At 35.7% G+C, this 18,788-nt stretch overlaps 1 protein-coding gene across 1 annotated transcript; it reads left to right on the forward strand.

Moving 5' to 3' along the window:
* Positions 1–12,436: 12,436 nt before the first annotated feature.
* On the forward strand, positions 12,437–17,868 carry LOC133838344 (putative uncharacterized protein DDB_G0286901). The gene is made up of 4 exons (XM_062269417.1): positions 12,437–12,835; positions 16,854–17,354; positions 17,464–17,551; positions 17,637–17,868. Exons 1-4 carry the CDS (start codon positions 12,706–12,708, stop codon positions 17,830–17,832), a joined length of 915 nt encoding a protein of 304 aa, XP_062125401.1. The 5' UTR covers positions 12,437–12,705; the 3' UTR covers positions 17,833–17,868.
* The last annotated feature ends 920 nt before the right edge of the window (positions 17,869–18,788 follow it).

Below are 18,788 nucleotides of genomic sequence, written 5' to 3' on the forward strand. Positions count from 1 at the left end.
TGTATGTAAACACTGTAAATATTGTATGAATAGAATCTGCTATATTGTAACATATTTGAATTCTCCAGATTGTATACTTACAACATAATATATTGTATTTGTATTCTCCAAATAACAACATTTTATTAAATTTTCTTCTATGCTCTATTCCATATTTTCTGAAAATACCAAGATACCAAATATACATTTGGTATATTAAGTTAGTTTGTCTTATTGGTAATACCGCACCTCTTTACTTTTATGTCAAATGGTTGGCGGATATCTCAAATTCGAGAAAAATTTCTTATATTATATTATTTTATTTATTAAGCAAATTAATCCAGAATCCAAAACAAGTAATTCATATAGAATAAGAAATTTGTAATCTCTCCTTATTCATCTTTAAACAAATTTTACAAATAATGAACTTAATTATTCAAGTGATTTTAAAAGACAACGCGAGAAAATATTTAATGTTATACTGTGTTTAAACTATTATTACATTGTTATATGCATTCCTATGCTGACGCCAACGCATTAAAATGCATTCAAAGAGAAAGACGATCAGACTTAATGACAAACTACTTAATAAAAATATAAACATACTTATAAAGAATTCCAGAGTTAATGGTAAAAATGTAGGTGGATCGTAGGGATGTTGCTTGATCAGCTTTGCTTTCTTCATTTGCTCAAGTCCCATTTGCATCCATTTCTTTTTGAGTCCTGATTCCAATGTATAATCAAGGAAGTTATTTAATTTGAATATTAATGGCAACTCAGGACGGACAGGAAGTTTCAGAAAGCGTACTACTCCACACAAGTGTTCCGATGCCATTTTTAGTTTCGGCTGTCGTAGACGTTTTTGTATGAATTCATATTGAACCCATTTGTGTGCCGCTATAATATAGACAAAGTTGTCATTAAGAGAATCTAAGTGTTGTTGGAATATCTTTTCATCTACAAAAATCATTTTGTTAACTATTTCCTTCGGTACCTTGTCTAATTTTAATATAGCTATCTCTTCAGAGATGGGTACCATAATGGGTAAATCATTTAATAAAAATGAGTCGACGTCAACAATATCAGGCATATGAAAGCCTGTGGTGATATGGGTTGTTAGGGCGCCAGCAAATAATACCATTATTAGGAAATTATATGTCATTGAGCAGATCATCATTATCTTTTCAGCCATTCTCATACATCGAATTATTTGATTACATATTGGCTGGCTTAAAGTAATTTCCAAAGATCTAAAAAAAATCTCATCCAATGGCAAACGTCGATGGTTTAATTTTTTAATCACGGCATTTGCAGTGAAGTAGAAGACTAAAAACAAGATCAGTGTCCAATTCCCATAAATCTGTAATAAATATTTTCGAAAACTTATCCGACGTTCATAAGGCACAACCATGCAATATTTCGATGGCATGATGGAAGGACTATAACGGTTCACATTAGAGTTCCATTCCATATTTGCACTAATATCAATTGTTCTATTGCTTATTTCGAACTGTGATTTTGTGATGCTTAAATTGTTAGTTGGTATTTCCAAAATCTGAAGAGTTCCATTTACATAACGGATAAATTCGGATATCATAATACCTATCCCACCACCAAGGCTTTTGTGAACCCCTGTTAGATCACGCTGATCCGATGATTCATACTGAAAAGATGTAGGAAATTGCAATATATAGAAAATTATTTTGATTTAAGCTTACCACAAATACATCTGGAACGCTTTTATAGACAGATACAGTTGATTGATGACCTCGCATAAGTCCCAGCATCGTTGGATGAAAATCACGTATTCTCTGCTCTGTTATCTGATATATAGTCAAATTGGATTTGAAGTCATACCCCCATATGTCATTTTCACTCTCGCTTTTAATGAGGTTCACATAATATAAATGAGATTTCCAGCACCATGTAAAGAAAGCTTTAGTCGCAGCAATATTCATTGGAAAATTATTTTTTGACTTGTACACAAATAGGATGGGAAGAAATGCCAATCTACTCATTGTGTTTTGAACAATATCCAACATCGGATCATAGTTTCCACTAAAGAAAACTACAGCAAAATTTCGCACACTAATGAGATTATGCAGTGAATCAGTTTGGGGGCCTGCATTAATCAGTGGTTTTTCAAATTCCTTCATTATTCGATATGCGAATGAAGAACCAAAGGTTTGTGCTCCGTTTGTATGGAAACTACAATATAAGATGAAGTTGTTGTATTGGAATACGTTGTTGTACATGGATATTATTTCAAAAGCGTTCCTATAAACATATTCACTCTTCACTATAGGCTTTAGCTGTCCATTTATCAAGGCCAAAAGGCAGCAACACCAGATACAGAAGCTAATACTCTTCATCGTTGCACTTTTTACACTGATGCCAGGACGAAAGGCTGCAAATATTGCAAGCGTGTTTGAATAGTAATTATGTGGCATTTCGTTCGAGGTCTGAATTATTCCCATTTTGGCAATAAATAATTCATTTTCAAATATTGTATAGTACGTATAGCTTCATATAACAACGTATAGTATAGCACTAGAGATATTTACTTTTTTTAACTGCTTATTACATGCAAGAAAGTTGCTATATTATTTTTGTATATTGCAGGCTCAATGTGTTCTTCATATGGCATTAAATATGCATGCAATTATCTCAATAATGATGCTTTTTAATTGAATTGTAAAATATTGCTAATCTCTTTCGATTAACAAAGATGTTATACAGTGGCGTGCAAGACTGAGTACATGTTTGCAACTACTGACTTTGGGTTCGCATACAAAATTTATTAGTGAAGTAAATGAGCCCAAATTTTTTGTGTTTATTCTTTGAATATTTATTAACAAAATCTTATACAAAATGTAACAAACAAAAAACCAATTGGTTTATTTAAGAAATAAAAAACAAAAAAAACTCGCATGTACTCAGTTATGCTCATTTTGATCACTTTTCAACAAACGCTTTTTTTAATACTTGGTCCAAAGTCCGATATTTGTAATTGTGATATTTAATCATTCTGGTATATTTTCTACCAAATTTGTATTATTTATTTTAGAATAGCTCTCCATTCTCGCTGGACTCGTTGCTTCATCTCCCGCTAGCTTGCTGGTACTGATTCGTAGAGTCCCAATCATCTTCTCATTATCGACTACAAATTTTCGATCGGATTAGGATCAAAACTCTGTGCTGGCCACTTCTTTGGAGATTTTGGAAGTGTGTTTTGGATTTCCGTCTTGTTGAAATGTGATGTCTCTCCCCTTATATGCCCAGTTGTCAACAAAATCGCAAAGATGGGTCTGGAAAATATCTAGAAAGTCTTCCTTTTGCATAGTATCATATATTTTCTTAATTGGTTCAACGCTCCACCAAGTAGAACAGCTCCAGGCCATGACATTTCCACCTCAGTGTTTCGCAGTTTCTTGTACGTGGCCTATCTGCAACGACTCTTCAGGCTTCTTCCAACAATATTGCTTATAATCAGGCTGGAATCGATTCAATTTCGTTTCATCAGACCATATAACTATTTTCTAGTCGTCTAGTTCCCAAGTTTTATCCCAAGCCTGAAGAGTCGTTGCAAATAGGCCACGTATGTAGTTGTTGTTAACGAAACAATCGTTCTTATAAACAAGTAAGAAAGTTACAGTCGAGTGTGCTCGACTGTGAGATACCCTCTACCCATTTTTAATAGGGGTCCAAATATTGCGGTATTATTTTCAAAATATACCGAAAAACTAAAAAATACTAAAAATATACCAAATGGTATGTTTGGTATATTGATACAGCACACCATTCAAAATATACCATAGACGGCACAATGTACCAGATTGTCGGCCAAAGCAAGTAAGACCCATAGTAAGTAGGCGTTTTTGCCCATACAAAAGTATTTCTTTAATAACATCCACAATTTTTACTTCTTTACCTTAAAATGTCTGATCGCAACCAAATTTTCAGGAATCATAAATACTGTAGTAATTATACTATATACCAAAATTCGCAACTCTAGCTTTAAAATTACGCTTGTTATTCGATTTTTTTTGTATATTTGCGGGGCGGAAGTGGGCGTGGCAAAACCAAGTTGAAACAAACTTGATCTGCGTGCAAACATAACAAATGCTGTCGAAAAAATTATAGCTCTATCTCTTATAGTCTCTGAGATCTAGGTGTTCATACGGACGGACGGACAGACGGACAGACGGACAGACACACAGACGGACAGACGGACATGGCTATATCGTCTCGGCTGTTGACGCTGATCAAGAATATATATACCAAGCCTGAGGAGTCGGAGATGCCTCCTTCTAGCTGTTACATATGTTTCCTGCCGTTAACGAAATAATACCCTTCTACCCTATGGGTAGCGGGTATAAAAATGTCCAAAATAGTAGTTATTAGTGAAAAGCAATACAATATTTATTTAAGTGCTTTGAAGTCACATCGATTTGATAATAGTTATTTCATTACTTATACTATGATAACATTATTATAATTTCCGCAATGCATACGCCAGTAAATACACTCAAAGAATATTGCGATTGTGCTGAGAATCAGGCCAAATACGTATATTCGAAAGACATTTATAAAAAACTCTAGTGGCAATGGCACAAAAATATTGGGCTCATAAGCAGGCTGTACGATCAGTTTGGATTCTTTCATCTGTTGCAATCCCAATAGCATCCATTTCTTATTAAGGCCTGTCTCGCTTGCGTGACTGATGAATTGTTCTAGTTTAGACGTTAAAGGTAGCTCTGGACGTACAAGAAGTGTCAGATAGTGATCTACGCTGTACAAATTATTGGGTGAGAGTTTTAATTTGGGTTGCTGTAGACGTTTTTGCAAGAAATCGTATTGTTGCCAATTATGTGATTCTATAATATATGCATAGCTTTGGTTTAGGGAGTTTAGGTGCTCATCTCTTGTATTTTGATCAACATAAAAGATTGAATTCGATAAGTCGAATGGCAAACTTAATATATAACTTGTTTGAGGATTAGATGCCATGATTCGAAGATCACTTTCCAGAAAACTTTCACGATCCACAATATCTGGCATATACATGCCAGTAGTGACAGACATTGTTATAGCGCTGCAAAAAAATACTTCCTAACAACAAGGTATATAACCCTGAGCTAACCATCATTATTTTTTCGGGCATGCCCATACGATTGACAATTTTTCTTGAGATTGAAAGCGCCATGGAGATCTCAAATGCTCCAAAAATTAGTAAAGCTAATGACATTCGAGGATTATTCAATCGTTTCACCACTAGATTTACCAAAAAATAAAATACAAAAAAGTACTATTATGGACCAGCTTCCGTAGAAATAAAATAAATAATTCTCACACTGCAGTCGTCGTTTGTAAGGTAAAACCAGACAATATTTTGTTGATTTGACAATTGGACTGTAGAGGGATAGACTAGTATTATGTAGCAAATTTGCACCAATATCGATAGTAGAATTGTCCAAGCACTCTGAGACTTCGAGACAAGCTTTATCTGTAAGATGAATTTTCATTGTCCCGTTAACAAAACGCATAAACTCGCCAATCATAATGCCAAATTCACCACCAAGGCTAATGTCCCCACCGGTTAAATCTTGTTGATCTGTGGAATTATACTGCAATTTTATAAATTAATTATTTGGGTAATATATCGAAGAATTTCTCATAAACTTACCACAAATATATAAGGCAGACTCTGAAAAACAGCAACCGTCGATCGATGAAGATTCATTAAACCAAATTTACTATTTTTAAAATTCTCTACGACTTTCTTGGTGATTTTAAAAATATGGATAGTCGATTTTACTTCATATGTCCATGTCTCCTGAGCGTCATTGCGTTTAAAAGTAAGCAGCACGTAATATAAATGATTTTTCCAGCACCAATTAAATAAGTATTCAATAACTTTAGCTGAGGGCGGTAGTTCATCATCGGACGTATATATAAAAATTATCGAAACTTTAATATGTCGAGGAAAAAAATGTTGTATTTTATTGAGAACAGCATCATCAATTTTGTGGAAAAACATCACCGCTAAATTATGATATGTTATCAGATTATTAAGTGATCCTGTTTCAGGGCCTGCAATAATCACTGGTCGTTCAAATATCTTCATTATCTGTTGGTGTAGTGAAATTATTATTCTTGCTCCTTTCTCCTCTTCCAAGTTTCTTCCAAATATTATAAAGTGGTTATAGGGATTTTTCAATATAAATGTTGATATCATTTCAAGAAGATAATTATAATCATTTCCACTTTGCTCTACAGGTTTTAGCTGACCAGCCACAGAGCCCAAAATACACCAACACCAAAGATACAAGCTACCGCACCTCATGACTGCACTTTTTCAACTGTTGACCTTACCATCTAACTGACGTGGCTAAAATGAAGTCTAACAATTTGTGTTTACATTGACATTAAAGGTCGTTAATACCGAAATTATACACATATCATAAAATATTATTATTCACCTTTTAACAGATTTTACAAATTCTAAACTTTTTATAATGATCAATTCAAGTGCTTTTAATAGACAATAAAAGAAAATATTTAATATTATTCTGTGCTTATACGATTATTACATTATTTTCTTCATTTGATGGTGCACGGCAACGTTTGAAAATGCATTCAAAGAGAAAGACTACAAGACTCATGGTCAGCCCACTAAGTAAAAATTTGAAGGTAGACATAAAGAATTCCAAAGGTAATCGTAAATGAGTTGGTGGATCGTAAGGATGTTGTTTGATCAGGTTTGCTTTCTTCATCTGTTGAAGTCCAATTCGCATCCATTTCAGGTTGAGTCCAGTCTCATGGACATGATCAAGAAAATTACTCAATTTGATTGTCAAAGGCAATTCCGGGCGAATGGGAAGCTTCAGATAACGTGAAATACCGCATGAAGGATCGGATGCCATTTTTAATTTGGGTTGTCGTAGACGTTTTTGGACGAACTCGTATAGAGCCCAATTGTGTTCCGCTACAACATAAACAAAGTTGCCATTAAGAGAATTTAAGTGATGATTGAATGTCTTTTCATCTACAAAAATCATTTTGTTTTCTATTTCCTTAGGCACTGTTTCAAATTGTAATATATGCTTCTGTTGAGAAGTAGGAAGCATGATACGCAAATCATTTGCTAAAAACGAGTCAACATCCACAATTTCTGGCATATGAAATCCCGTGGTAATATGAGTTGCTAGAGCTCCAGAAAAAATTGCGAACATAAGCAAATTATAAATCATTGTGCAAATCATCATTATCTTTTCAGCGATTCTCATGTTTCGAATAATTCGATCACATATTGGCTGCGTACAACAAATTTCCATTGATCTAAACAAAATCTCATCCAGTGGCATAAATTGATGGTTCAATTTCTTAATCACGACATTTGCAATAATGTAAAATATAAATATTGAAATTATCGTCCAATTTGCACACACCTGTAGTAAATATTTTTCAAAACCCATTTTGCGTTTGTAAGGTACAACCATGCAATATTTAGATAGCAAGATGAAAGGACTATGATGGCTTACATTAGTTTTCCATTGCATATTTGCAACAATATCAATTGTTATATCGTGTATACGGAATTGTGATTTTGTGACGGTCAAGTTGTTACTTGGTAATTCCAAAATTCTCATAGTTCCATTTACATAATGCATAAACTCTGCTATCATAATGCCCATTCCTCCTCCAAGGCTTTTGTTGCTCCCTGTTATATCTCGCTGATCCGTTGATTCATACTAAAAACAAATGACAAATTACATTATATATAGATAGAAAATGCTTTATATTTAAGCTTACCACAAATACATCTGGCACGCTCTGATAGACAGATACAGTTGATTGGTATCTTTGCATTTGACCCTGTGACGCTTTATTAAAATTACGTATTTTCTGCTCTGTCATTTTATATATAGTCAAATTTGACTTGAAGTTGTATGACCAAATTTCATTTATACTGGTTTTGTTTGAAATCAGTGTTACATAATATAAATGGGATTTCCAACACCATTTAAAAAAGGCTTCAATTTCTTTAACATTAAGCGGAAAGTTATTTTCTGACTTGTACACAAATAGTTGGGGAAGATATGGTAATCTTCTCATCGTGTTTGCAACAACATCCAATATCGGATCAGAATTTCCACTAAAAAAAACTACAGCCAAATTTCGTGTGCTAATGAGATTATGCAATGAATCTGTTTCGGGTCCTGCAATAATCACCGATTTTTTAAATTTCGTCAGTATGTGTTGTATAAATGAAGACCCGTCTGATTGTCCTTCCTCTGCATAGAAGCTGTCATATATGATGAAGTTGTTATAGTCAAATATGTTGTCAAGCATCATTATAATTCGAAGAACACTTGAATATTTATTTTCACATTGCACTATGGGCTTTATCTGACCATTTATCACGGCCAGAAGACAGCAGCACCAGATACAGAGGCTAACACTTCTCATCGTTGCACTTTTTTACACTGGTGCTGTCCAGGACAAAAAGCTTGAAGTATTGTAAGCGTGTTTGTATAGTAATTACGCGACATTTTGTTCGCGCTCGAGATTATCCCCATTTTGGTAATAAATAATATTTCATGGAGTTACGTATCTACTGCTTCATCCGTTGCAACGTTGCAACGCGTTGTTGAAATAAAACCACATCAGAAATAGTTGCTTTTTCAGCCATTGACCATTTCACGACACTTGGCCCTACTATTTGTATCATTACTTTTTTTTGCAGAGTCAATTCATTCTTGAAATATGATGAATACGATAACGTTTTATAATTTCGAAATGTAAATTATTTTGCTTTAAAGTACTTCTGTTCAGTATAATATGTGTAGTTTAACAGCAACGTATATGTAATGCCACACATACTTCTTGTATGTTATATCCCAGAGATGAAGTCTGTTAATGTAAGCACTTATATTATGTTAAAGTCAGTAACTATTAAATCATTGCACAAAACGAAGTGGTAATAATAGATTTAATAACTTGAAATTGTCTTCCTTGATGTTCTTCGATCATTAACTGTCTTTTAGAATTAGATTGTTAGCTGAATTTTTATCAATCACTTTTTCGCTAAATATATGATTAACAGGATATTTTTATTCTAACTATAGCTACTTTTTAATTTATGAACAAAGCAATTAATAACAAATCTCAAGCTCTAAATGTGAATAGTATATTAATTTATTTGTTTTATGAATATATTTAGTGCTATAATATAATATATGATTTATTCAAGTATTTTTAATAGACAATAAGAGAAAACATTTAATGTTATACTGTAATTATACTACTATTACATTATGTTATTTTCATTCGAATGTAAGTGGAATCGCGTTAAGATACATTCAAAGATTAAGAGCAAGCCAGTTAATAACAACAAAAAGGGACCCATGAAGAACTCTAAAGGCAATCGTAAATGAGTTGGTGGATCGTAAGGAGGTTGTTTAATCAGATTTGCTTTCTTCATCTGTTCAAGTCCAATTTGCAGCCATTTTTGGCCGAGTCCTGATTCGATTGAATATTGAATGAAATTAGTCATTATCTTTCTCATATTGCGAACTGCTCGATCACTTATGCTTTGGTGAAGGCAGATTTCAAAAGATCTAAAAAGAAGCTCATCCAGTGGCAAACGCCGATGGTTCAGTTTTGTAGTAGGACGAGTGCCTACACACACACACATATTAACTTGACGCTCTCTCGGCTATCCGAACTCTCTCGATATTAGCTCTCTTTATCATTCTCTCATTCTATGTCACACCGCAATTCGTGTTGTTTTCTTAAGTGTGTGTATCTACCACAGTTTCTTAATCACAACATTTGCAAAAAAGTAAAATACAAAAAACGAGATTGTCGTCCAATTTGCCAAAATTATGTCTAAATATTTTCGAATACTCATCTGACGTTTGTATGGCACAACTAGGCAACCTTTGGTTAATTTAAGTAATGGATTATTAAAGTTTACATTAGTCGTCCATTGCAAATTTGCACCAAAATCAACTGTAATATTGTCTACACAGTGCAGTGTATTTCCGTGACACAAATTATTCCTTGGTAATTCAACAATTATCATAGTTCCATTCACATATCGCATAAACTCTGTTAACATAACGCCAACTTCACCACCAAGGCTTTTGTTGCTTCCTGTTTTATCATTCTGTTCCATTGATTGATACTAAAAATATAATATGTAAGGAATCAGTATTTATTGTAACTGATTTTGATTTGTACCTACCACAAATTTTTCGGGTACACTCTGGTAAACTGAAACGGTTGATTGATGCCGTTCCATTAAGCCAACAGAATCCAAATTCAAATCCTGTAAGTTCTGATCAAAAGTTTGATATATTTAAATTGGATTTGAAGTCGTATGACCAAATTTCATTATTGCGGTTGCCTTTAAAAATTAGTGACACATAATACAGATGCAATTTCCAACACCATTTAAAAAATGCTTCAATTTCAGGACCATAAAGTGGTAAATTTTCTTTTGATTCGTACACGAATAGAATGGGAAGATATGTTAATCTCCTCAAAGTATACATTGAATCTGTTCGGGATCCAGCAATAATTACTGGTTTTTTAAATTTCGTCATTACTTGGTGAACGAATGAGAACCCAACTGATGATCCCATCTCTGCATCGATGTTTCCATATATTATAAAGTTTCTAAAATGAAATACTTTGTTAAACACCGACATTAATCGAAGAGCCGTCATATAAACATTTTAACTTTCGCCTATAGGCTTTATCTGACCATTTATTAAGGCGAAAAAACAGCAGAACCAGATATAGAGGCTAACACACTTCATGGTTGCACTTTTTTAACTGACGTACTTGGCTTTGCAGGACAACAAGTTTCAACTGTTGGAAGTCTTGCTTACATTGTATATCGGTGGTGCTCTAAAATATCCCTAACGTGATATCAAAAAAAATACCCGGTCAGTTCCACGAACACAACCAGCGTCTAATCTAAACTTTCATGAAATTGTTGTTGATATAAAATGCATTGTGAAATTATGATTATACATTAATTAACAAAATTCTGATTAGGACGACGCTTATTTCGAATTTTAATTAATATGCCAAAGGTTACAAGTATTTTAAACAAAATCCGAATGTTATGTCTGTTAGTAATCGAGGGAAAATAACATCTGCAATTTTAATTGCTAAACTGCAGGTAAAATCTGCATATACACCTGAATGCAATTGAATCTTAAATTAGTTTATTTGCAGAATATAACAGAGTTTGGTTTTTGCCATGTCTGCTGCAGTTTCAGTTATGAACATTGTTGTTGTTTGTCGTATGGGATATGCATAATCCATGAGCATTTCATGATATAACAAAATTGGTAGAATAAATTCCATAAAATCGTGTATTATTTAACATTAGATATCGATTGCGTGCAGTTTGACTTTTTGACTTTGCCACGCAGAAAATTAATATTTACTCAATCCGTTGTTTTAATCGTTAAGCCAAATTTATGGTAATATGGATCAGCAATTGTCAACTGATTTGCAAAACAGCAAAATTTATGGTAATATGGATCAGCAATTGTCAACTGATTGGCAAAACAGCAAATGAATAAGCTTGATAATTTAACAAAATAAAATGAAGTACATTTTTTAAAGTCGTTTAAAAGTATTTCTGTATTATGTTTAAGCATAAAAGACCAAACCACACATTTTCGTAAACCACTTTCCCAAAAGAAAAACAACTTATAATTTCAAAATATCAAGTTACGCTGAGGAACTGCAAACAAATCGTGCAATTTTCAGACTCTGTCATCAAAGCGTTGGCATTTTGGTTTGCTGTCTAATTTGTGCTGCGTTGGTATTAAAGTCGCCGATGTAGAATGTTTGCGAAGTGCAACCGAAAGCGAAATGACGCTAGGGTAGCTGCACTTGCTCTTGACAAATATGTGTGGCCGGGCGCTTAAGTTTTATGAGGACTCAGACCTTAGAGACACTATGGGCGTGTCTGTGGTGCGTGCCAATGTGGCAAGCGAGCAGACAAGTTTAAACGCTGTTGACGCCAGTATCCGGTTTTCCGGCTCCTGATTGATGGGTATTTTAGTGCAGACAGTTGAGTTTAAGACGCCATTAACAAAAACGTTAACGCAGCGGGAATAGACAATCGATTTGGGTACCAAAATAAAATAGCAAAAATATGAAACTGCGAATATTCGGTGCAACTGTTGGCGAAGGTCAAGTTCAGCGTTTAGCATGCGAAGACAAGTTGCAGAAGTGGCGACCACGACGCGAACGATTCCCAAATGAGCAGTTCAAAGCATCACATTACGTTACGTTACGTTAGCAAAGTACGTAAGACTCGCTCTCAGTTGTAACGCGCTCTCTCTCTCTCGCTGTCTATGTTTGTTCCTTGCGACGACTATAAAACGAGGATGCCAATGCCAGCGACAGTCAGTTTGCTGCAGACAACGCGACGATACGGAACAGTCAGCCAGCAACGCAACACAACGCTCTACATCCTTTTGTCGCTTGCTCGTTTTCGTATTTGTATTCGTAAATCGCATTCAGTTTCACAGTCGCAGTCGCGTGTGAGTGTTCGGTTGTGCTGTGCATTTCATATGTTGCCTGCTTATCAGCATACGCGTTGAAATGCCGTCGCTGCATTTCACATAGTTCGCAAGAGAACAATAACAAACTGCACATATCACAGGATAAAATAAACTAAACAAGTGAAACATGTTTTGGATTTTACGTCGCACTGGCGCTGCCAATTTCTTTAATTCATTGAACAACAATTGCAACTTCAGCAAGGGCAACAGCAATGGAGGCGCCGGCGGCAACGGGAACCACAGCAACAACACACAGGGTAAGCTGGAATGTCCAGGTGGCAATTATATTATTATATTTCGTCACAAGGCGGTAATTGATTGGGTTGCCTAATTAGCGAAACATGACTCAGCAGCACAACGACAAACCAGTACTACTACACTTAAATTAACGTCGAGCTTCTCTAATCACAGAGCAGAAGTAACCGGAGCTGATAAACTGACCAAAGACCAACAGGCTCAATAAATCCATATGGGCATAAAATGTTTGTTTTGTGTATGAGTAAACAGCACTCGAGTAGGTAAATTTGAGAATGATTTTAACAAGAGATAGATTCGTAGAAATGTTCCTTCCACGTGCTGGCTGGAACTTCAAGCACGTAGCAGGTTATCAAAACCAGTTAATTAAAATTCCCACAATGGTCTGGGAGTATTACATAATATAATATAACATATAACAATATATTGTATATACTCATATACTCAAGTACACACTTATTCGTATTGTTTGCACAAAATCCTCTGGCATATGGCAAGCTGTTGATGTCGTCGCTGTCGTCGATGGCGATGGCGATGGTGATGGCAAAGTCTGATGGAAAAATGCGAGGATGTGTTTGGAGTAAAGCAAATACAAGCATTTAGCTCCAGCAACCTCTCTTAATAATAAGCTCGTCCTTATGGCCATAGTTACGTATGTGTGTGTGTGTGCCTACGTGTGAGTAGAGCTGAGTGTCAATGCTCTACTGTGTGTGTAGGTTACTGTCTGAGTGAGGATGTGTGTGTGTGTGTGTTTCGGGTGTCTTAAACGTACCACGGATGCGACTGTCGAAAAAAACACTTAAGGCGTTGTCCCAAGATGCTTTTGTCTAAGCGCTAAGCCTCGCGCCAACTCTGACGCCAGGAAATCGTGATAAAGTGCGAACCAAAAGGATGCCCAAAGCGGAAGCCCAAGATAACAGACGACAACAGTGTGTAGTAGTAGGTAACAATTGGTATTCATACACATGTCTCTAGCAAACGAATGAATTTCTTTTGTGCTCTCGAAAGACTAACATTATTAATTTCATTAACAAATTGTAGAGTAGACTTTTCAGCAAAAAAAGAAAAAAGAAAAACAAACGGAAAAAAACACTAATTAAAGAGCAATTTTCAAGGAAATTTAACACAACAGTTAATCCGACAGCACAACAAATAATTGAATTAAAACCAATTAAAATTTAATTATCTTTTTTTGTGTGTTTAACCAAACAAAAGCGAATTTAAAATTGGATATAGAATTACAAATTAGTTAGTACAAAAAGTAAAAACAAATTGCTAATTTATGCAGCTCATAACGGAATTAATCCATGAAATTGTTTTCCTTCTGTACTCTTGTTGTTTTTTCTTTTTTTTTGCGCTAAAGATGTGAAAATACATTTAAATTATGCAAATATGCGTAGCCCACACACACATACATGCCAATTAAAAACTTAACTCTTTTTTTTTATATATCATAATAAATTTGCGATATTTTGTTGGCTTTATAGATTATTGCAGTGTTCGCGTGTGAATATGCTTCCACTCTGATTCATTCACATGAATAACTTATTATGCAAATGCAACATATGTCAGCAGCATTAACCGATAATTATGACAGCCATTTGTCATTGATAATTATATAGGAAACATGTGTGTATGTATTTTGCATGCAATTTACGACAATTTTGCAATAACATCAGCAATTAAACGCACATTATTGCATGTGAATGTGTTGCTGTCTCTCTATCTCTGTCCCTGTCTTTGTCTGTATGGAGCCAATAATTTATGGCTCTCTTAAAACACACAGAAAATTCAAGTCCTTACAAACTTTTTGCGCTAATTTGAAAAACTTTAGTAGCAAAAGAAAGCGAGGAGAGAAAATAGAAGTTGAACTATAATAATAAATTATATTTTGGCACATTCCCATTTGGCAGGTTTTTGATTGGGAAAAAAGCGAATATATATTTCGAAGGCCTGGCAAATTATTGGGCGTTTATCTGGCATATTAATAAGCACGCTGCCTGAGCTGCCAGTCTTTGGCTGCCTTGGATCACTGCCTTTGCTTTTTGGCCATGATTTATGTTCATGTAACCCAACAAGTTGTCTGCCGGCGGCACATCATTTGTAATAATTTGTGTTCGTAATCGGAAAGTACATTGCGAAAAACTTTATCCTCAAATCTTTTTGATCATAAGACGCAAGACGCAACTAAATATTCCACCGCGTTGCAGGGCATTTTCCTTACTTCGTATGCTATTTCTTTTCTATATTTTCTTTTTCTTTTTTTGTGCGGTCTTTGGTGCCGTAAATTTCAATCAGTGCATAGAAAAGGCCAACGGCAGCAGCCGCACCCATTTCCACAGCCAAACCCATATGCACACACAGACACACACACACACACTTGCATAGTTAAATGCTGGGGCGAACAAAACTTCTTGTTGCATACTTTTTGGCGCGTTGCACACACATTTTTGCTATAAAATTGAATTTTATTCTTGCTTCACGCACTGGCGCGCCGCTTCACGGCAACGCAAACAAATTTTTTGCATTCGCCCGCAGCTTATAGAACGTGTGTGTGTGGAGTATGTGTGTGTTTGGGTGTGTTTGAGTTGCCTAGCATGCTTCATTTTTAATATTCATACTCGCTTTTATTTGCCTCGCGCAATACAAACAAACCTTTGACATTTTGCTTTCATCTAAACAGTTACGTTACTACAAAGTCGTGATTAGCTTACTAAACACACACATTGTTAGCTTATTCACTGTGCATTCCAATTAATTGCAAAAAAAGTCATAATACTCTTTATCATTCTCGAATTTCCTTAGTTACTAGTCGTCGAATCAAATTTAATTCTTATTTTATAATAATATTTTATATTTTTTAGCTTATGCTCTTAATTAATTGCATCAAAAAGATAATACTCTGCATAATTCTCGAATTTCATTAGTTACTGCTCTTCGCATCAAATTAAATTTTTATTTTATAATAATGATACATAATTGTTAGCTTATGTACTCTGCATTATAATTAATTGCAAAGAAATGAAAATACTCTTTATCACTCTAGAACTTTTTTACATGTTTAGCTTAATTATAATAATACTAAATTGAATTTCTCATAGTGAGTTATGAAGTTAGGTTTTTAATATGACATTTTTATCTGTGATGTTATAGCACTATATGTTTCTAAGCATTCCTCACTTTCAAAAATAAATTATAAAAAAGAGATTATAATAATAATAAATTTTGAATCATAACAATAATTTTTTTTTTCGTAATATTCTTTTAATTGAAATTACAAGTTCAACTTATTTTGGAATACCATACAAAATATTAGAGTGCGATTCTTTTCCACGTTTTATTTGGAGTTCAACCTATTTAGACTCATAATTATTTATTCGTGAAATAAATCAGTATTAATTTCCTCAATTGATATGCCACGTTCACCTCTCATTTGGTAATGAGCACTTAAAAGCAAAACTTGGCCGAAATAAATTGTGGCAATGGGCAAACGCAATGCCATAAATTCAGATCGTAAATAAAGCCTTTATAGAATTTTATAGGCAGCGACTATTTATTGTAATCCTTGGCAAGCAGACTTGCACACACACACACACACACACATACACACACACTCGCAATGACAATGGGCACAATAAATCTCATTTTATCACTTCACGGCTCGAGGACAGCCCGCAAAACTTTTGTGCTGGGCGGTCGCAAGACAAAACCTGAGATCCGAGACAAAGGCTGAAGGCAACACAAAGGCGGCCATAAATTGTCAGCTGCAGTGGAAAAACATTTTTTAATTTCGATGTTGCGAAAAGTTTTGGCAGAAGAAGAAACACATACACACACACACACACATATCACACATACCACACGTATGCCAAGTCTGATGACTTTGAAAGGAGGGGGGAGGGGGCAGAAAAGTGTTGCGGGCGCTGCTTAAAGCAGTTGCAATTATGAACGAAATGTTTTTCGCCAAATTGGTGGCACTAATGAAATTCCTTCATGCTATTGTTATTCGCCAAAAAACAGACAAATACGTAAAGAGGCCGCCGCGCAAGGCGTATGGCAGGCTCAGTGCCGAGGCAGATGATTCCGTGTCGCTGGGCCATAAAATCGATGATCCATTCGATGAGCTAGACGATTTTGAAATGCTGGCACCAGGTGCCAGCAACAGCAACAGCAATGGCAATGCCAACCACAACCACAACGGCAACGGCAACAGCAATGCGAGCAACAACCCTAACAGCAACAGCAACACCAACACCAATATAAACAGCAATGGCAACGGCAACGGCAATGACGAGGCGAATGGCAATGAGAAGAGCCTAGAGCTTTTTCCATGTACGAACGCTGATTGCCAGGGCAACTTTGTGGTGGAGAATGCGCTGTGTGAGCTGGGGCTGTGCCAAGTTAAAGCCAAATCATCAAAGGAACTGTCAGCGGGTGCGATGTCCACATCCAAGCAGATTAACGAGAGCACAATAAGTCGCCTACACGCACTGGCCATGGCCGACGATGACGATGACTACGGTGAGTAGGAAAATGATTTGCCCAACTGACGCAGGAGAGAACTCATTAAGCTAACCAATGGACGGGGGCCTCTGGTTGGGCTCTGGTCATGACCATGTTCAAATTTCAGATGAATCGCTCACCTGCAATGTTTGTGATCGGTCGTTTCATTGCCATCGGCAGTTGGCTTCACATCAGCAAAAGAAACGACATTTTGGGTAATGAAATGTGCTTAATTTGTCGACGGCTCTCCTTCCACTAACAACAAAAACAAAACCATATTCCAATTATTACCACCAACAGCTGCAGCGGTTGTGATAGCCTGTTTCCATCGCTGATGCTGCTCGAACATCACAAGGAAGAGTTTGAGCACTGGAGCGACGAGGAGATTGGACGACGTGTCTGCTGCCGTCGTAATCGATGCGACGACGACTACTTCACGGACACGGACTCCTACATCAGTGATGCGGAGAGCGAGGACCTGGAGAGATTGTTGTAAACATGCAGCAGCTGCACCTGAAGAGCAGCACAGCTGTGGCTACAGAAAACAGAAAAAAAAGGAAAAGCGTGTGATGGTGCGTATAAACAACAGTTTTCATTATTACTTTACTATGTATTACTTTCTGCTACCAATTTAAAGTGCTGCCTTTGCCGCTTAAATCACTGGGCAGCAGAAAATTTAACACAGAATCAAAACTGAAAACGAATTTTCCATTGTTACAGCCAAAGGCAAAGCCTTTGGGAGCTGGCATATTTGTGGCTTCGTGCAGCGTGCACCGTGCGGCGTGCGGCGTCAATTGTAAAGACTGGAAAAACGACGCACCGGAAATTGCGAAAGTACCGAATGAATGTGGCCCATAATGAAAATAGATTAAACCGGTTGACAATGGAAGCTCGGCACCACACAACAATGAGAAATGAGTGCTCGACCAGCAAGCAAGCAGTCGCAGGCAAAGTCAAGTCGAGGGACTACGCTACACTTTGACCCAGTATTGAGAGAGTATTGTATAATAGAGAAAAGGAGCGAAACCAAGCATATTGTACTTTTAGAGTTTAACTGCAGACCCCAAGCAATGGTCTTAAAACAAAAACAAAAGCGAACACACACAAATGCTATCAAATAGGAGAACACAAATACGAATACAGCAACTAAAAGACAAAGCCAAAGAAAAGCATACTGCATATGTTGTATGCAAATTCTTGTATTTGTGTGTGTTTTATTTATAAGTAAATATTTGTGTAAAAAAAACAGAGCTATATAACCAACACCCCCCAAAAAAAAATGAAAAAAGAAAAAATGAATTCATATCATTCAATGCATATGTGTCAACCAAAATGAAACTATTTGTGTACGAATCTGAATGTGCATACGACAAAAGAAATACCTGTATTTTTAAATACAAGTACTCGAAATAAATATGTGTAAATCTTTCATGACATTCTTTTTCATTCGGG

Source organism: Drosophila sulfurigaster, chromosome 2R (genome assembly GCF_023558435.1).
Source record: "Drosophila sulfurigaster albostrigata strain 15112-1811.04 chromosome 2R, ASM2355843v2, whole genome shotgun sequence".
NCBI lineage: Eukaryota > Metazoa > Arthropoda > Insecta > Diptera > Drosophilidae > Drosophila > Drosophila sulfurigaster.

Excerpts from the sequence above, each read along its gene's own strand:
- LOC133838344 (XM_062269417.1), top strand. The coding sequence starts at position 12,706 with ATGTTTTGGATTTTACGTCGCACTGGCGCTGCCAATTTCTTTAATTCA. Across the intron at positions 12,836-16,853 it reads CCACAGCAACAACACACAGG|ACAAATACGTAAAGAGGCCG; the intron begins GTAAGCTGGAAT and ends GCCAAAAAACAG. Across the intron at positions 17,355-17,463 it reads CGACGATGACGATGACTACG|ATGAATCGCTCACCTGCAAT; the intron begins GTGAGTAGGAAA and ends TTCAAATTTCAG.